Source organism: Acinonyx jubatus, chromosome A2, assembly GCF_027475565.1.
Source record: "Acinonyx jubatus isolate Ajub_Pintada_27869175 chromosome A2, VMU_Ajub_asm_v1.0, whole genome shotgun sequence".
In the NCBI taxonomy this organism is placed as follows: Eukaryota; Metazoa; Chordata; class Mammalia; order Carnivora; family Felidae; genus Acinonyx; species Acinonyx jubatus.
Genome location: NC_069383.1, coordinates 17705538 through 17726491, shown reverse-complemented (window position 1 = coordinate 17726491; position 20954 = coordinate 17705538). Strand labels below are relative to the sequence as shown.

Genomic DNA, 20954 nt, shown 5'->3' with positions numbered 1-20954 from the left:
TCATAGTAAATTTTCAGTTAAAATGGTGAAACAAACAACGAAATATCCTGAAACTAACTCCTTTAAGTGGTACTTTTTTGATAAGCATAGGTATATGAAAGTTTCCAGGCTCATAGTGTTGTGGTATAACAAGGACTTGTAATTTTACCTTTAAGCTGTTAGAACCAAAATTCAGTAAGTCCCTGGATATAAAAATCAGTTCTATTTCTGTATAGAACAACTATCCCAAAAGAAAATTAAATCCATTTACAATAGTATCAAAGGGGATAAAATACTTAACCATGGAGGTGACAGACTTGTGTGCTAAAAACTGTAAAAAATTGGTAGAAGAAATAACAAACGCAGGACACCTCCTGTTGATTGACTGGAGGAATTAATAGTGTTAAAACGGGGACCAATCTTCCGAAAGCAACACATGGATTCAAAGCAATCCTTACTTAATAAAATCCCAACGATCTTTTTGCAGAAATGTAAAAAGACTCCTAAAATTGATTTGGAGCTACCAAAGACCCTGGACAGTCAAAACAATTTTGAGTAAGAACAAAGCAAGCGCTATTCCACTCCCTGATTTTAAGAAATACTGCAAAGCTATAGCAATCGGCAATGTGGTATTGGCATAACAACGTAGAGATCAATGGAACAGAATACAGAGCCAGCAATAAACCCTCGCGTATAGAGTTAACTAATATTTGACCAGGGGAGCCAAAAACAGTCAATGGGGGAAAAGTCTCTTTGTTAAAGGATGCTGGGGAAAAGTGGATATCCACACGAAAGATAATGAAATTGGACCCTTGTGAACAAAAACCAGCTCACCGTGGATTGAAGACTTAAATGTAAAGCCTGAAACAAAAGACTCTTAGAAGGAAGTAGGATAAAGGTTCTGACACTGGGCCAGACAATTATTTCTTTTGGCACCAAAAGCACAGGCAACATAAAGCAAAAATTAAATGGGATTACATCAAACTAAAAAGCTGCTGCACAGCAAAGGGAGTCGTCGTCAAAGCAAAAAGGCAACCTATGGAGTGGGTGAAAATATTTGCAGACCATTTATATGATAAGGAGTTAGTAGCCAACGTATATAAAGAACTCCTATATCTCAACAGCAATAAATTCAAGCAATTGAATTTAAAAAATAAGACCTTTTCTGGCCAAAAGACAATTCCTTCTGAAGAAGACCTACAAATGGTCAACAGGTATGTGAAAAGGTGCTTCATGTCACTAATCCTCAGGAGAAGGCAAATCAGAACAACAGTAAGTTATTGCCTCCTTTACGGTTGGTTATTAGATCTATAGAAAAAAATAACAATGGACAAGTCTTGGGGAAAGTGGGGAAAACAATGCTCTTGGTGCTGGGAAAGTAAATTAGTACAGCCACTATGGAAAACAATGTGGAGGTTTCTCAAAATACTAAAACTAGAATTAACATTTAATTCAGCTGTGGAGAGCAAGATGGAGTCACTCATGTCAAGCAGGGACCTAAGCAGCCAAGGGCATAGCAGCTAAGACCTGTTATCACCAAAACCTGCACAGGCTGACGGCACCCAGAACTGGTAGCCTTCAAAGCCAAGAGAGCCTGGAAGAACTGAGCGCTGGTAATGAGAACCAGAAGAAGTCTGCAAAGGCCCAAAGCTGATTAAACCCCTTTAAGAAGGGATGGTTTCAGCAGCATGCATCACCTATTGTCGGACTGTCAGACTCTTGATGTGTACTCTTCCACATCTGATGGCCCTAAAGAGGCAGCCGCTGCTTAAGGCTCTGCCCAACTGGTCTGTGAACATAGTAAAGATTCTCCACTGCTTGAGCAGAATAAGCAGTGAGTGCCGAGAGCTGACTGGGAAGCAGACAGGGTCCTTACCTCAGGGAACACTCATAGACTGACCTTGAGTTTGCTTTGTTAACTTCTTATGCCTCACCGTATCTTCTTTGTTGTGTGACTTCGCGTTGTAGTTGGTGCGATGTGTACGAAGCCAAGTTGTAGGTCACTGAGTCGGGAATCTTGAGTCGGCTTTATAATTATGTTAACCTTACTTCATGACTGAATAAAGCTGCCTTGGTGGAAAGACACAATTTGTGTAAGTGCCTTCATAGTGTACAGGGGATGCCAGTAATCTTAATTCTGGGTGTATATCTAAAGGGGTTGAAATCTAGCTCTTAAAGAGCTCTCATCTGCATTCCTGTGTTCACTGCAGTATTATTCACAGTAGCCAAGCTTGGCCAACATCCTAAATGTCAACAGGCAAATGGGTACGGAAAACATGGTAAAGATGGACAACGTCCCATTACTCAGCCTTCAAACAGGGTGTCCAAATAGACCTTGAGAGCATTCTGCTAAGTGAACTAAGCCAGACAAAGAAGGACAAATACTGCATGGTCTAACTTACAATAGACTCGTAGGGGGTGCCTGGGTGACTTGGTTAAGAGGGTGACTCTTGACCTCAGCTCATGATCTCGTGGTTTGAGTTTGAACCCCTCATGAGACTCTACGCTGACAGCATGGAGCTTACTAGGGATTCTCTCTCTCTCTCTCTCTCTCTCCCTCCCTCCCTCCCTCCCTCCCTCATTCTCTGTCCCTCTCCGTTGTCCCTCCCTCTCCATTTCTGTCTCTCTCTCCAATAAACAAACTTTAAAAAAAAAAAAAAAAGACTTAGAAGCAGAAATCAGAATGGCAGTTGCCAGTGGCTGGGGTAAGGGACAATGGAGTGTTGGTTTCTTAGTCTTCCATTTTAAAATTACTGTGAGTACTGAGCAAGGCAATGGGGTGTAAAAAAAAAAAAAGTCCTTGGCACAATGCCTAGCTCCTAACTTGCATACAATAAATGTTAAAGAATTTAGTTGTGAAATCAGCATAGACCTGAGTACTTTCAAGCCTATTTATTTTGAATGTTATGTTAAAAATTTTTTTTCATGTTTATTTACTCGGAGGGAGAGAGAGAACAGTGGAGGGACAAAGAGGGAGACCTAGAACCCAAAACAGGCTCCAGGCTCTGAGTTGTTAGCAGAGAGCCCAATGCAGGTCTTGTACCCATGAACCGTGAGGTCATGATCTGAGCCCAAGTTGGCCACCCAGGCAGCCCCCCCTCCCCCCCCCCATTCCAGCCTATCGAAAAGCAGACCAGACGAGAAAATCCTAAGCATTGGCAACATGGCCAGACTGGGCAGCTGCAGCAGATGGCGTGAACGCTTGGAACAAGTTAGAGTTCAGGCAGCGACACACAGATCCTAAAACATTTTCCGACTTAGTAGTAAAACCTCAGAAAAATGATGGTTCTTACAAAGGTTTTAGGGGCCCCTGGGTGGCTCCTTTAGTGGAGCATCTGACTTTGGCTCAGGGCATGATCTCATGGTTGGTGGGTTCGAGTCCCACATCGGGCTCTGTGCTGACAGCTGAGCCTGGAACCTGCTTCGGATTGTCTCCCTCGCTCTCTCTGCCCCTGCTTGCGTGCTCTCTCTCTCTCAAAAATAACTAAAATCTTTTGTTGTTGTTTTAATGTTTATCTAGTAGTATCGTCAAAACCACCCAGCGATCAGGAGTTGTCTATGCATGATTTTCCTTTGTGTAATAAGATGCTGTGGCCGTGAATGTTGCCAGACGTGTGACCCATCATTCTATCCAAACCGGGTAGATAAGACTATCTTCTGCTGCAGCTACTGAAAGCACAGAAGTTGCTAGGGTGGCCAGACCATCCTTTGTTTCGCTACTCTATTTATAGCTGTGCTTTAGTATAGGCCACAATGGCTCAGTGACCTGCATTTGATCCCACGGTCAGCATTTCCTCGATGAATCATGGTCACTGTAAGATTTGTCTTAATTTCATTGATTTGGGTTTGAGGTTACCAGTAGCACTTATAAGGCTACTTGGCCAGTAGTTAGGTACAAGGATGCTTAAGTGTAGCCCCAGGGTCCTAACAGCCAGGAGTGACTGAAACAGAGCTTATTTCATATTTGTGTAATGGCTTGACGTTAGTAGTTCCAGAACAAATAACACCCGATGTCTACCAGGTGGCAGGTGCTGTGAAAGCTGCTGATCACTTTTATTCTCAATCGGTAATTCTGTTTCAATGAAGTAAGAGCCTTGAAGGAAAATACCCTCTGGCCGATGCGTGATGATCTGGCTAGCGTCTGGGAAAGATTGTTAACGGTGAACAGACGATGGTTAGGGGGGGGCTGTTCCGGAGCCAGCGAGCACCCACGGCAGAGGAGCGTCCGTGTTCACAGCGCCGATGCCGGTACAGGGCACAGGGGTTGAGAAAGCGGACTTGGCCTCCCGGTGTGGCGCTCTCCTGCTGTAGGGCTGACGGGTGGAAACCAGCAGGGACACCCCTAAGTGGGGCATCCCCAGGTATCGGCAGTGTGGTGAGCCCAAGATATGGAGACTCCAGACCCATGTTCCCAAATGCCTTGCATGCCTCCTCAACCCTCTGTGCAGTTGAGGGAGGAACGTGGGCAGAATTCAAGCAAGTCTGTCATGGGGACTCCGACCCTGGGGAAATCCTATCCACAGCAACTGACAGGACATCCGGTGGGGAAAAAAATCCCTAATGGTCATTCTCCTCAGTGTTGTCATTGTAGCAGCCCTTGTTACATCCTACCCTCACTACTTCTGCCCAGAGTGTAGCTTTGAAGCTCATCTTAGCAGAACTGTGTCCACCCACGAATTTCCTATGTCTCACGTGTTGAAGGTTTCCATTTGCTTCGTCCCTAGGAAGCCACTCTGATGACCTCCCATTTATAGGCTTTTAGACAATTTGTCTGTGGTCTTTCACCGTGGTCCTCACACTGCAGTGTGCATCAGAATCACCTGGAGGATTTGTTACAACATGGATGGATGGGCTTGGCCCAGACTGGCATTTGGTAGTCCTGGGCTGGGCATTTGAATCAGGTTGAGGTGATGTCGCCAGGCCAGGGACATTTTGAGAATCACTGGTCTTGTGGAAGTAAAAACAAAAACCCTTGTAACCCATCTGACTCCATGCTGGAGTCCTGTGATAGCTGATCTCTAATCACAAAAGATTTTCATAGTAACTCTAAGTGTCTCCCATTGACTAAAAATCTATACTAGATTCAAACTTAGATGAACCCCAATTCTTAAAACGGAAGTTTCATGGATTAAAAATATCTGTGAACACTTCCACCTATAGCCACCTGCTACCCCCCACGGAAACCTCAGTCAGCAACCTAAACCTTCCGAAAGATAGCTTTTGCTTCACTTAGCAACCTCGTGTATTACTACTCAGACCATTTCAAAAGTAAAATACGCAGTAGTCTTAGGTTGTTGACAAGATTACTACAGAACCCAACTAGAAATAACCTTGATGGGTTTTTTGAGGTTCAAAGTGATTTAACGCTAAATCAGAACACTGTTCTGAGAAGTACTCTAAGGAAGTGCTCACGGTCAAGGAAGTTTGGCAAATGTGAACCACCGGGATATGCAGTGACTTAAGGAGCATACTAAAGATGGGCGTGATTTCCCATGACCCGGTTTTCCTTCGCACCTGGTCAGATCCTGGTGCTCTAGAGGATACTGGCTGTACCTTGCTTTTAGAAAGCCGGGAGGATTACCAAACATTTGTAAGTGAGACGGTCTGTATCAGGAGACAGAAAAACAAAACTTCCACATGAGTAGTAACTCTACTTCAATTAAATCTTTCCTATGTCTTAGTTTCTTTCCACTTAGTTTTTTCTAGAGGTGGGAGGCAGGGGGAAATTGATATGACTCAAGAGTTAGAGTCAGTCACAGGACCTGTACAGTGGTACAGGAGCCTGGCAAAGAAAGGCCCTGGTAACCGGGGGGGGGGGGGGAGGGGGGGTAAAAATGCTGCTGACGCGTTCCTTGTAGCACAATTCAAGTTTATTCCATTTGTTCTTGCAACACAAAACTAAACACAGTATTATTTAGCATTCGGATGTACATGGACTAGGATAATATGAGAAACCCAACTGTGCCAAAAGTATTACATTGTGGGGGAAAAAACGAACTCAAATATATCAAAATGCACAAAGCACTAGTCTTCCTCCATTACTGCTTAGAAAGATATGATTGTTTCTCCATTTACAAAATAGAATCAGGACGATTTAAATTCTTAAAATTTTGCATGCAAAACACTGCAATTGCTTACGTAGGAGGGCACTCTCCCCAGCTTCTTCTATACACAATCGAGTACACAATATTGCATGAAGTAAAGAGCAGCTCAGTTGAAGTTTTAGGAAAAAAAAAAAAAAAGTCAGTACATAGAGATTTGAGGATCCATTATTGAGGGGAAAGAAATCAACGAGGAAAGGGCCTTACTTGCCTGCAGCTTGCACCCACTGTACCCAACTACCTCTCCTCTGTGCCCCACTGGCTGTGGAAGGTGAGCGACGCATAGAAGAGCTACTTGGGGATTCTTGGGTGCTGTGCACCAACTCTGGGTCTGCGGATGCAGGTCCGAAGCTGCGAGGGCGAATTTGTTAGTACACTACCGTGAACAGGCACACCACCTGTTTTTACTTGATCTAGTGCATACAAAATGACTCCATACAAAACTACAGAACATGCAAGGTTTTTCTTGAGATGTTAAATATTCAGTGGAGAACAAAACTTAACCTTCTACTAATGCATGTAGTACCAAAAAGCAGACAAGATTTTAGCTTCCTTTACTCAAAAAATGAACATTAAGTGTTGTGAATTTCTCTGCCAAGTGGTTCAGAAATACATTATAAATAAACTAGTTAAAAAAAATGGTCAACCATCTTGGCCAGTCTATTCTATGTTTATGTTATTTCTCAAGCAATTGCTCCAAAACCATGGGGCTTCTGAAATGGCTGAGAAAGAAGAGGGAAGGCGGGGTAGCCTCTACTGCACTACAAGAAACGCAGGCTCAACTGTACAAAGAAGCACATAGTCTCCACACCTGATGACGGGAGAGAGCAGACCAGGTTTAGGAATGATAGGACAGTGCACTCTCTGCAACAGCCAACTACCACAGGTTTGAAAGGAAAGGTGAAAATTCTAGAGGGTAAAATCCAAGCCTTTCCATAGCATTCTGCCAAGAGGTGAAAACAAAGATACCAAAACACCTTGTTGCTACCAACTGATAAAGTGCCCTCCATCTTCAATGAGGATAGGTCTGTTTCTGCTCAGTGATGTTATAAAGTACTGTTTACTGACTTTGACTCCAACGCGAATAGGCTGCGTTAAGAGTGGAGAATTAGCCAAATATATCAAAGTATTTAAACCACCATTTTGTTTGTGATTGTTTTCTTGGATGCAGGAAAATTACAGGGTTAGGTTAGTTGTAAGCGTAAAAGCCACAGGATTAAAAAAAAGTCCACGGGGGAAAAATACACACGCACGCATGCACGTGCATGCACGAGAGCGCGCGCACGCACACACACCCACACACACACCCCCCCCACACACACACCCATAAATCCACACCCTAACAAACCAATCAGCAATCGATCAGTAAGATTTGTTATTAGCTGGCTATTCTTGATAGTAGTTTAACCCTGTTTTAGAATGCTACATTACCTTAAAAAATCATCATGAATTCTTTGTTATCCACAATCTGAATAGAAGTCCCTAACCCAACCCCCCCCCTTTAAAAATTTGAGGTACATTCAATTATTGCATGATTTGGCTAAGGAAAAAACCCTAACATTTTTAGCAAGCTTTTATGGATGGCAAGTCAAAGGAATCAATACTTTAAATGCAGGATAGCAAATTTAAGGGTATATGTTTTAATTACTTGCACTGCTCATGGAATAAACCTTGGAACATGTGTCTGAATACTTCCTGCAGGTCTTAACACCCATTTTAGGGCACTGCATTTTAAGAACACGGAATACATTTTGCAGATGTCACACTTAATGTGATGAATGGTTTAGAAAACAAAAATAGATCATGTAGGTGGGTTGGCAGATGTTCAGCAGAAGCCTATCGACAACTTGGGGAAACCTGGTAACAAGCGTATTTTTGAAGGGACGGGGCTCAACTTGTCCAGATTGTAAATCTCACCCCAGTGACAGCTTTGGTGCAGTGAGCAATCAGCATCCAAGGTGGGTCTGAGAGAGGATTTCCAAAGAATGTTCCTTGATTCTCCAAACATAACCGAGGCCAATCCATTCAAAGAGCAAATGAAGAAAATCCGTAGGTACTAAGACAACTGTTCTCTGCATGACACTCACAGGCTATGGCTATGACTCTATGTTTAAATCCCCTTTTACTACCAGCAGGAGTTTGAAAGTGTTTGCTCTAAAAACGTCTGAATCTAGAGGAGAAAAAAAAATATGCACACTGGAATGATTTCTCCTTTAGGCTTCCAAAATTTAAGATTTTATAAATAAAACTAGTCAGTTTTATCTAAAGACACATGACACCCATGTGAAAGGGGAGAGGAAATCCAAAGTTGAGTCATCCAGCAATTTAGGAGTGTGCCCCCTCACCTTAACTGAGCTCCCACGTAAAGCTGAAAGTCGCCGAGGGAAGATTTGGTCGCCGACCACGGGCAGCGCTCTGAACTCCGCCAGGAGGCCCCCAGGAGAGTGCGTCTTAAGGCAGAAGGCTAGAGCCGATTGCTGATCTCAGCACCCAGAGTTACGTCACAGCAGCCGCCGCTGCTCGCACAGTTAGGGCTGCACACACGGAGAGCTGGCCTTGGGATAGTCAGACCCTCGACACAACCTAATGAATAAACTAGCTAGGGAGCTGAAAAGGTCAAATGTTACTGGCGTATTTTGTCTTGGCTCTCCCTTGGGAATGAGCGGTATATTTTGTTGGAAATGGAAAAGAGACGGACTTGATCAGGAATCCGAGTAAAAGCCTGATCACGGTTTTCTCCTCTCTTCCAAAACATGTTTTTTTCTGGTAGTCTGATTTGTTATGAATTTCTCTCTCCCCTCACCCCTCGTAAAGTATTTAGCTGAAGAAGCTGGCAGATAGAGAGTGACAGACAGACAGGCAGCAGTGTGAGGCCACAGGAGAGCCCTTCTTCCAGAGCTGTCAGCCCATCCGTCCATCACTGAAGAAGAGCTTTGATTGCCTGGTTGTCAGTGGCTTCAAAGGCAGTTAGTCCATCTGGACCTTTCACAGACTTATCAGCACCCTGAAAAGAGAGGGAAGAGCGTTAATTCTAAATGAGTCCACCGTGACAGAAGAGAACTCCATTACCTGCACAGGCTAATGTTTATGTCCAGAATTAATAATCCCTTCTACTGAAGAACCCGCCCCCCCCCCCCCCCCCCCAAGTACTTGGCTAGGTTGTAAGATTAAGTGGTAAAAATACCAAATTATTTTTTGGGCACTACGAACTGTAATTACAAACACAACTTGCCAAGAACAGACAATGACTGCCTTTCATTTTATACTACCATGCACCCATTAAGCTTTAAAAGATCATCTCTGTCTATAATATACAACAGTGGGGAGGGGAGCTGGGTGGCCCAGTCAGTGAAGCAGCTGACTTCGGCTTAAGTCATGATCTCATGGTTTCTGAGTTCAAGCCCCAAGTTGGGCTCTCTGAAGGCAGTGCAGACCTTGCTTTGGATCCTCTGCCCTGCCCCCTCCCCGTACCCCCTTGCTTATTCTCTCTCTCTCTCTAACAAAAACAAAAATGGGGGAATCACTTTCGCTAAAGAAGAAAGTATTACTGTGACAAAATTGTTTTTCTTTGTAACACTTGTGGAGAGTGCATGAATATGGCACATTTCTAAAATTCAGAGCTTACAAACCATTTATTTTAGACACAATCCTAAAGAACACTGTGTAATATTGGTCATTATGTTTACAAAAACTGAGCAGTAAATGACTGCTATGTGGGCTACGGAAGAGGTCCCTTCTGTACCCTAGGGAAATCCTCTCCAGCCTGGGCCAAAGCTTTACCTGGAGAGTGTGGCTCTGGAGTATTTCACTTGCAACACGGCATTTCAGTTTTGAGACTACACACACACACACACACACACACACACACACACACACACACACACACACCTTTGTGTCTGTTGTTTTAGCTGCTTTACTAGAATGAAGCTCCATGGGAGGGTGAATCCATCTGTATTCGTTACCGCTGGGTTCCCAATACCTACAAAAGTGCCAATCACCTGGGGGGTGAATTTGCTCCCAAGCCAGGTTGGAACTTTTTAAACTCCCCGAGACCCCAATATTCCACCATCCAGGGGTTCTCCTCGCTAGTTACAGCCCCAACCAGTGTTTAGTCATCAACCAGCCTCTAGCGTCTCACCTTTCTCCTCCTGCCAAATGTCCACTGTTCCTCTGTAAGACCTAAAGAATTCTCTAAACTTGGTAGAAATGGTCACTTAGAGACCAACTCTAGTCAAGCCCAGGGGTCTCTTCTCCCATTTATGTCTCACTGCTCTAGTCGTAGGGCCCCCTCATCATGTCGTTCTACATCTTGGGTTCTATACAAGATGCCTTCCCCCTTTGCTCGGACAGCCACTCACTCATTCAACAAATATTTAGGGAATGTGTAGACACTTTGTAAGGAGCAGGAGAATCAAAGAAAACCAAGATAGTCTGGCAGTCTGACTAGTGGGAGACAGACACATGAACCACTGTGACAGAGGGGACAAGAATAAGAGTGATCTGTTAACCACAATGGGATGTGCTAGGAGGATGTAAGGGAAAAAGGCTTCTTGGAGGAGGTAATGCTTGAGCTGAGTCTCGATGAATCAGCACAAGTTGATTAGGTAAGCCAAGAAGGAGATGGCATTCTAGGAAGTGTTAGCTGAATTGTTGTAAAGTCCTCCCCAATACGCTTGTAACAGTTTCTGTTTCCTCATTTTGTAATTGAACTTAACCGCTTGGCGGAACACAGCCGAACTCCTAGTCAACTGGGAGAGAAACGTGTGGGTGAGAAGAACTTCGATGGGGTAAGTCCTCCACAGGTTGTGCGGCAGTCATTGGGACCGCTCTGTTCAAACCGTCTTCCTTCCCAGCTGCTTTCATGATTAGCATTATAACTATAATCGGGCACTAACAAAAAGTTAAATATTATAGCGAACATCTGTTGCGTTTTAGCGGCCAGAGTTCATTTCCCTTCTTCTGAAAACAGCATCCGGATTTCATTTTGGGGAATCCTGTGTCCCCACTGTGTGGAGTCCTGGGACTATGTAACTCAAGGTGCCATGTACTTTCCTCACCGTGGAGTGTCAAAGATTTACCTGACACACGCAGGACTCTCACTTCTGAATTCTGAATCTTGACTGGAGATCAAAAGAGAGAATAAAAAGAGCTCACTTCTTGGGTGGCATAACCCGAAAGAGACCACTGAGGACTTCCTGCCATCTTCCCGCCCCGGGGAGCCTGGTCCTGCATCTTTCCTGTTGGTTCTGGACTAGTCTTAAAAAATGCCTGATACCTACCTGTTAATTTCTGTCATTTGCAACAACAAAAAAATCTAGCTGACTCACCGAAGTCACTTTCCCCCCTAATTTTGACTCATCACAGAACTCAGAATATACAAAAACCCAAAAAACTCGTAAGTCTGTAAGACACTTTTGTTAACATTTTACTGTTTGTCTACACTTTTGTTCTAAAAATAAGCATATGCTGAAAACGTATGTCTCTTAAACATAAATGAGGAACCCTAGAAGAACTAGAGTGGCTACATATCAGACAACAAAAACTTTAAAATTAACCAGTATTATTACAAAGATGGGCATTTCATAAGATAAAAGGTTGACTATTCAAATTTCAAAAATGAAATCGAGAAAACAGTTCCATTTATAATAGCATCAAAAAGAAAAAAAATACTTAGGAATAAATTTAACGAAGTCAAACCAGTTCTGAAAAAGATGAACCAGTTTTGTCAACGTGGATACGAAAATTAAAAATTTTTTTTAGTACTTAATGCAGTTACTAAAAAACTTACATAAATTGGTGTATTTGATTTGAAGAAACTGTTTTTAATCATTTGTTTTTAATTCTAGTGATGATTTTCGTAGCTCTCAATATACTCAGGGTACTATTTGCATTATTAACTTTAGATACTACCTTCTTACTTCCTGCTACATGGGTGTGGCTTTAGCTCACCACCACCTTCTTCTCCAGACTCTCCCAATTTCTTGTATTTAAAACACCAATTTCTCTTTCTTCATAAATTTAAATGACATTTTTAACTTTTTATAACTCTTATTTTTTTGAGTGTGCACATGTGTGCGCGTGGGGGTTGGGGGAGGAGGGGCAGAGGGAGAGACTTTCAAGCAGGCTCCACGCTCAGCATGGAGCCCCACACGGGGCTTGATCTCAAAACTGAGATCATGACCTGAGCCAAAGTCAAGAGTCTAACTAGTTGAGTCACCCAGGTGTGACCAATGACACTTATTTAAGCCTTTATTTCTTGTTCCATCAGTTCTGACAGTATCTCATCCCTCTGTAAGATTCTCTGCCTTCCCATCACTCCTTCTATCTCTTAACTTGCCAGCTTTTTTATTTTGTCAAGACGAGCTTTTATATTCTGTTCTGTAAAAAGTTTCTTTTTTAGCCTTTATAGTCACCGTGATGTATATTACATCCCCAGGACTCTTTATCTTTCAACCGTTAAGTTTGTATCTTAGGACGACCTTCACCCATTTCGCCCACTGCCCCAAACGTCCCACTTCTGGCAACCACCGGTCTGTTCTATGCACCTATGAGCACAGTATTTTGCTTCTTTAAAGATTCCACATACACGTGACATTATATAGTATTGGTTCTCTCTCTACACTATGGTCTGACTTATTTCACTTAGCATAATGCCCTGAAGGTCCATTTATGTTGCTGCAAATGGCAGACTTTCCTTTAATGGCTGAATAATAATATTCCTGTGTGCGTGCATTACAGATCACATTTTCTTTATCCATTTATTTCTCAATGGCACTCAGGTTGTTTCCATGTCTTGGCTACTGTCAACAATGCTGCACTGAACACAGGGGTTGTGGGTATCTTTTCAAGATGGTGATTTCACTGCCTTCAGATACATACCCAGCAGCAAAACTGCTGGATCATGCGGTAGTTCTATTTTTAATTTTTTTGAGGAACTCCCATACTCTTTTCCATAGTGGTTACACCAATTTACGTTCTTACAAACGGTATGAAAGGGCTCCCTTTTCTTCATATCCTTGCTAACGCTTGTTGTCTTATCTTCTTGATGACAGCCATTCTAACAGGTGAGAATCTCATTGCGGCTTTGATTTGCGTTTCCCTGATGACTAGTGAAGCAACTTTACATGTACCTGCTGGCATGTGTGGCATCTTTGGGAAAATGTTCAGGTCCTCTATCTGTACTTTATTCAGATTTTTTTTCTTCTATTGAGTTATGGGAATTCTGTATAATGTTTTGGATATTAACCCCTTATATACATGATCAGCAAATATTTTCTCTTTCCATAGGCTGCCTTTTCATTTTCTTAATTTCCTTTGCTGAATGGATGCCTTTTTGATTGCTGCAATCCCATGCATTTATTTTTGCTTTGTTGTCTCTGCTTTTGGTGTCAAATCCAAAAAATCACTGCCAACGCAAATGTCAAGGAGATTATTAACCACTGTGTTCTCTTCTAGATGTTTTATGATTTCAGGTCTCAATCCATTTTTAGTTGGTTTTTGTGCAAGGTGTAAGATGGTTGTCCAGTTTCATTCTTCTTCATGTGGCTGTTTGGTTTTCCCAGCACCATTTATTGAAGAGACTGCCATTTCCACACTGTATATTCTCGGCTCCTGTGTTGTAAATTATTGACCATATAGATATGGGTTTATTTCTGGGCGCTCTATTCTGTTGCACTGATCTGTGAATCTATTTTTATGCTAACACATTACTGTTTTAAATTCTATAAGCTTTATAATGTTTTGATCACAAAGTGTGAGGCCTCCAGCTTTATTCTTCCTTCTCAAGAGTGCTTTGGCTATTGGGAGTCTTTTGTCGTTCTACATATAAAGTCTGGGATTGTTTGTTCTGTATCTGTGAAAGTACCACTGGATTTTGGGGTTGCGCTGAGTAGATCACTTTGGGTTTTATGTAAGTTTTAACAATGTAAATTAATTTTATTCTCTCAGACAGTCTAGTGCTAAGAGTATCAAAGTTGGTAGGATCATTCTATCCTGTAAGATCATTTAAGGATGTAGGTCCCTTTCCCCATGTTATTGTCCTCATCATCTGGTTGAAGCTCACCTCTACATTTGTCTCCACCATAATTAATCTTTTCCTACAGACTTGTCCCTTTTTCAGTATTTTTTATAATGATAAAGACCACCATCATCTTCTGGAAAATGTGCGGACTCCATGTAGTTCTTGCTGCTTCGCATGTCCTCAATCACCAAGTCTTTTTTTTTTTTTTCAATATATGAAATTTATCGTCAAATTGGTTTCCATACAACACCCAGTTGTCATCCCAAAAGGTGCCCTCCTCAATACCCATCACCCACCCTCCCCCCCCATCAACCCTCAGTTTGTTCTCAGTTTTTAAATTTTTTTTTTTAACGTTTATTTATTTTTGAGACAGAGAGAGACAGAGCATGAACGGGGGAGGGTCAGAGAGAGGGGGACACAGAATCTGAAACAGGCTCCAGGCTCTGGGCTGTCAGCAGAGAGCCCGACGTGGGGCTCGAACTCACAGACCACGAGATCATGACCTGAGCCGAAGTCGGCAGCCCAACGTACTGAACCATGCAGGCGCCCCTGTTCTCCGTTTTTAAGAGTCTCTTATGCTTTGGCTCTCTCCCACTCTAACCTCTTTTTTTTTTTTTTTTTCCTTCCCCTCCCCCATGGGTTTCTGTTAAGTTTCTCAGGATCCACATAAGAGTGAAAACATATGGTATCTGTTTTGCTCTGTATGGCTTATTTCACTTAGCATCACACTCTCCAGTTCCATCCGCGTTGCTACAAAGGGCCATATTTCATTCTTTCTCATTGCCATGTAGTACTCCATTGTGTATATAAACCACAATTTCTTTATCCATTCATCAGTTGATGGACATTTAGGCTCTTTCCATAAATTGACCAAGTCTTTAGAGGAGACTATTCTTAACATTTCTCATATGTCCTTGCAGCCACGACATTTAATAATTTCCTATCTTTTTTCACTTCTTACACCATTTTAATTCAGACTCCATACATCTGTTTGGGTGATGTTCGTTAAAATCCAAGTCTGATCACATGACTACTCACCTACCAAAAAAGTCTTAATGGCATCCTCAAAGAAGAGAATGAAAATAAATAGTATGACACAAGACATAATCTGCTCACTACTGACCTCTCTAGTCCTATTTCTTGTTAAATCCTTTATAGTGAATGCTGTAGCTGTGAGCTTTTTTTTTTTTTACCTTACCCTAACGTTGCAGGGTCTCTCTGTGTCCCTGTGACTTTTCTCACATTGTTGCTTCTCTTTAGAATGGTACCCCACTTCTCTATTAGATTCCCGGACAAAAGTGTCTAAGATTCAGCTCAAGTGTCAAATGCTTTTTATAAATTACATGACAGGTGCTTTATGAATCATGGTGCCTGAAGTTGTAATGGCATTCTTACTCAAAACACACTATCCCCTTGACCCCTAGGACCACACTTGACCTCTTCTGCCTTCAGATCCCTACTATGTCACATATAAATTCCTGCCACAGCAGTCACAACACTTCAATGCGCTTGTTTTAGGTCTTTCTCTCCCCCTACTAGACTAAATACGTTGAAGCAGGAACCAAGCTTGTAAGTCTTGGGATTCCCAAGGCCTTACAGAGGATCAGTAACAGGCGGTCAATAAACGTTTATTAAATTAATTGATAAAGATAGGGAATATACATACACACTAAGGGAATGGAAGAAACAAAATTATTCGTTACAAATTACTATAAGCAGATCAACAAAGTACTGCCACTGTGAACAGGTTGCTCATTAGGCATAATATATAAAATGTTTAATTATCTTCAGGTAATTTCAACACTGGAGACCCTTCAGTTCTGATATCTGATTAGAGAATCAGGACTAGGCTCATCTGCCTATATTTAGAGCAGGATTCAGGTGACTAACGTTTCCTGAAGAAGGAAATGGTCGTTATGGCCAAGTGGCCCAAGTACACAGGCAGGCCGTTTACCATTCTAGGGAGTAAAAGCTTTAAGACATTACAAGTAACTTCTTGATCTTGAAAAGTCACAGGCTTAGATAATCAAGTATTACTTGATAGTAAATTGTAGAATACAGGGATTGTAAAAAAAAAAAAAAAAAGTTCTGCTATCTCTGTCCTTGAATAGAATAGTCTACAAGGTAGCTAGCTAAAAACATAAAAATTCAGCAACCGTGGTATGGACAGTCAACTCACTTCTAGACAGAAAGTTCATTAGAATCAAACACAAAATGAATGCCTGAATGAATATAGCATGTTTCCTTTTATCTGATATTACAGGTCTCATAAGGACTCTCAAAATTCAAAAAGGAACAAAAAAGGGCTTTGTCCTCCCCCTTTCACCACCCGAGTTGAACTTACTCAACTGTTCCATTCTCTGTGAAGACCCGAATTTCCCAGGCAGTTGGCTCTCCCCTCCCCTGTATACCTCTGGCACTTGCTGATTCTACTTCAAAGTAGATACTGGGGCTTGGCTCAGCTGGTGTCCAGTGCACCCCCTTCTTCCTGGCTTTCCTCTGCTACAGAGGTGGGAGAGAAACTGAATCCTGAATCCCCAGACTCCCTCAGAGCTACACAGGGCCATCTGACACCAATTCGGTCTCCCCTATGGAGGGCTTTCCTGAAAAGCAGAAGAGTCCTTAGCTCTCTTCTCCCGCTCCCATCCAAAACACAGACTCAATGCCTAGAGGTTCAGCAGTCCTCTTGTGACCCTAAGACAGGGAAGATGGAGGAGAAGGGAGTGTGGGACATTGATGCCCAGCCTCGGACTGCATCCCTTCAGACATCTTGTTATGAGTCATTTTCTTGTTGAAATCACCGTGGTAGTTTTGGTTATAGTTTTGGACTCCATTTCTTTTAAGGCTCTTACCACAGTCTGTTAATTAGGTTAACAGACCTGTCCCCCCCCAAATTAGGTGGGGCTCCATGAGGGCGGGGGTCTTGTCATATTCATCTCTGTACCCTTACCACGTAGAATGACGCCTGGGATACAAAAGATGCTCAACAAAAATTTACATGTGGGTCACAGTGCAAACGAGTATTAGTAACATCAATCACCCTCAGTGATCACATATATTCACCACATTCAAAGGAAAAACTACCTTTTCTACCATCTTGTGTATATATGCACCAAAGCCAGTCACTGTGTTAGAATACTGTAAATTCCTTATTTTGAATCAGTCAATTCATACACATTTTAGAACTGTCTTGAGATACTGCTTCTCAAGAATTATCTCATGATTTGGGGCATCTGTTCATAGTTACACTGTAGTATGATAAGATGCTCAGAACCTGGGAACTTTCAACTGTTGGAATACACATTTAAATATTACCATTACTAGAGAACTTACACAATTCAATTCTGGAATCTACTAAAAACAGTAACATTTAAAAAATTATTCAAATACCTACATTTACACATGTCGTATAATGTTATTTACTGGTACAGGATTTAACCGTGCATTTAATTTACATATTGATACAGGTACCACAGTAAAGAATATTTCTGGGCACCCCAAAAACCTAATACAATACTCAACACAGTGAATGTTAGGTTTCTTAAATTTTGTAGCAGTTTTGAGTTTTTAACCTAATACTACATATATATCATCTCATTTTATCCTCACAGCAGCCCTGTAAAGTAGGCACTGTTATCTTTTTAATAGAGATTTAATTTAAGATCAGAGAGGTTAAGAAACTTCCCCAAAGTCAGTCAGCAAGTTATGGTAACTAGAGCTTTCTGACTCCACATCTTGTGTTCCGTGCCAGCTTTAGTTAAAAATGACCGAGGGCTGGGGTGCCTGCGTGGCTCACCTGGTTGAGTGTTTGGCTCTTGATTTCGGCTCAGGTCATGATCTCACGGTTTGTGGGTCTGAGCCCTGTTTGGGACTCTCTCTCCCTCTCTGCCATTCCCTCACTCTCTCTTTCAAAATAAATAAACTAAAAAAAAAAAAAAAAAAAAATGACCTATGGCTTTTCTCCTAAAAAGGTTAGGATGAGACCCAGATTCTACAATTTATTAACTTTAGGTATTCTCAACATTTCTGTGTCTCCTGCTACAGGGAAATGAAGAACCCTGTACAACTATAGATACAGTGTGTCATCTGTTGAACCCTTTCAAGCTAAAGAACATTTGCAGAGATAACCAATTCCTAAGTCTATTCAACAAACATTCATAAAGTTTCTGTGAATTACCAGACATCGTTTTGATACAGTTTTACTAGAACACAGTCATGCTTATTATTATTATTTTTTAACATGTTGCTTATGGCTGCTTTTGTGCTACAACCGCAGAGCTGGGTAGCTGTAACAGACACCGTATGGTCTGCAAAGCCTCAAGTATTTATTTTTGGTCCTTTGCAGAAACTGTCAACTCCTATCCTGGGGCGTTAAAGAGAACAAGAGGCTGGTTCTCTGCATATGTTCATAATCTGGAGAGGACAAAGGAAAGGATCGCGTATGCAAACATAAGTCAGCATGGTAAATACAGGCACACCTGAATTTAATGTGTTCTGCTTCAGTGTGCTTTGTAGATACAGTGTTCTTGTTTTTTAACAAAGTAAAGGCTCATGGGAACCGTGGGTCAAGCAAGTCTATGAGTGCCACTCTTCTAACAGCGTTTGCTCATTTCCTGTCTCTGTGTCACATTTTGGTAATTCTTACAGTATGTGAAACTTTTTCATTTCTTCTGTTTTGGGGATCTGGCATCAGTGATCTTCGTTCCCACTGTAACTGTTTTGGCACACATGCACTGTGACCCTGTGAGATGGCAAACTTATCGACAGATGACCTTACGTGTATTCTGACTGTTCACCGACTGGCTGTTACCCTCTCTCCCGATCCTCCGGCCTTCCTGTCCCCTGAAACACAACAGTATTGAAGTGGGCCAATCAGTCAGCCTATGCTGGCCTCTAAGTGTTCAAGGGAAAGGAAGAGGTGCAGGTGGTCCCTTTAAGTGTGGTGACGGGAGATGATCAGATGCCTCGGGAGATGTAATGAACGGGGTGAACGACGCGGGCACGGCCGCACGGCGTTCGGCTACGAATGACCTTCTGAGGACAGTCAGAAGGAGGATCACCTGAATCCGGACTGTGGCTGGACGAGGGTGACTAAAACCATGAAAAGCAAAACTCTGGATGAGGCGGGCGGGGGACTACTCTACTGGCTCTGTGCTGCAGAAGAGCAAGCTTAGGATTACATGTGAAGGAACTTGCTCAAAACCACAAAGTGATTATGAGGCAGAACTGAGAACTCAACTTGGGGGTGGTGTGTGTGGCACCAAGGTACCCGGTAAGTAGGTCACTGACCAGAACTACTTCCTAACGACGCCAGGCTGAAAGATCTAAATGGTTTAAAACAATAAGCTTACAACGGGTACATTTGTGTAGGGGATTTGGGCAACAGTGTAACAACTGGTCTCTCCGTGATTTAAGTGGTGAAATTCAGAGCTGGATCAATTCTGACAATGCAGTTTCTTTTTAAAGTAATTCAGAAAGGCATCGCTGAGTTCAGTGAGGTGCTTTTAAAACCAAACCTGCCTAAGTTAGATGGAACAGAACTTGGGGGTTCCGAGCAATCATAAAATCCTCGCTTGAGCATATGTAAAGCTGTCTAGGTTTTTCTGGGGATGGGGCAGTGAGTAATCAGAGCGAAAAAGGGTTCTAACTGCAAGTACGTATTTGTTTATGCTGAGAAAGGTGACTTCACAATCTTTGTATCTTACACATTTAATTCTCAGTTCAAGCGGGCAAAAATCAGTACCACAGACACTTGGAGGATTTGACAATGCTGGCATTTGAGGGGGGTATTCAGTTTTTATCATTAACTGGCTGCTTGGTATTTAAATAGAACACAAATATGTTCAGTAAAGACATCAATGTTCTAAATTTTCGTAGACTGAGTTTTAGTATTTTTTACTCTAAGACATACTTTATGTAAAACATTAGTAGTTTGACTTCCTTTTAATAAAAGGAAAGGTAGCTGAGCAAACCTTTGTGTCTGTACCTCACTCATTTATCCTACTCAAACAGAAGCAAGTAACTTCGAGAGTGGTCTTTACACAGCTATGAGTCACTAAAATTGGTGTCGCACAATTAGTGGTTACCTATTTTGTTGTATGGTTACAGTAGACTTGCTAAGGAGGTAACTTCTTTGACACAATGTGAAGCCGAGAAATAATGGAAAACAAAGCCAAATTTTCTTTGGATTTCCTCCTCTCAGTTATAGCTTAATGTGCTAAATATCACTAATGACAAATGACAGTTTATAATAATAATTTAAGTATGCTGTAGGTTTGTAATCTAGGAATAAAACAGTAATTAGTGTTTTAAAACTTTCGCTAGGGGCGCCTGGATGGCTCGGTCGGTTAAGCGGCCGACTTCGGCTCAGGTCATGATCCCGCGGTCCGTGAGTTCAAGCCCCGCGTCGGGCACTGTGCTGACCACTCAGAGCCTGGAGCCTGTTTCAGATTCTGTGTCTCCCTCTCTCTCTGACCCTCCCCCGTTCATGCTCTGTCTCTCTCTGTCTCAAAAATAAATAAACCTTAAAAAAAAATTTTTTTTAAATAAATAAAACTTTCGCTAAGTTTTCAATTCACAAGATTTTCACTCTCACATGCCAGGGTACAACTTTTTCTCTTTAAAAGAATTCTTGTTCTCACAGGAAGTTGGTCATTTTTATTAATAGCATATACTTACATGAGGACAATATGAATACACCAGAGTAAATGACATAGCTTATCTGTCTACATTCTACATTGTAGCAAACTTAACATGTTTTTCTTTCTTGAAGGTTTATTTTTGAGAGAGGGAGAAAGAGAGAGAGAGAGCGAGAGCAGAGAGAGAGAGACGCACACACACACACAGAATCCGAA

General features: G+C 42.1%; 1 protein-coding gene and 1 long non-coding RNA gene across 2 annotated transcripts in view; one reads left to right on the top strand and one right to left on the bottom strand.

Annotated features, from left to right (window-relative positions):
* The window catches only part of LOC113604166 (uncharacterized), a 193053-nt gene that overhangs the window by 164316 nt on the left and 7783 nt on the right, over positions 1-20954 (top strand). The window lies entirely within an intron of this gene.
* Positions 5832-20954, bottom strand: part of MTPN (myotrophin) — a 59073-nt gene continuing 43950 nt past the window's right edge. Inside the window, exon 4 of the mRNA XM_015073068.3 lies at positions 5832-9084. Within this exon, the coding sequence (XP_014928554.1) occupies positions 8998-9084 (87 nt within the window). The 3' untranslated portion in view covers positions 5832-8997. The remainder of the gene's footprint in view (positions 9085-20954) is intronic.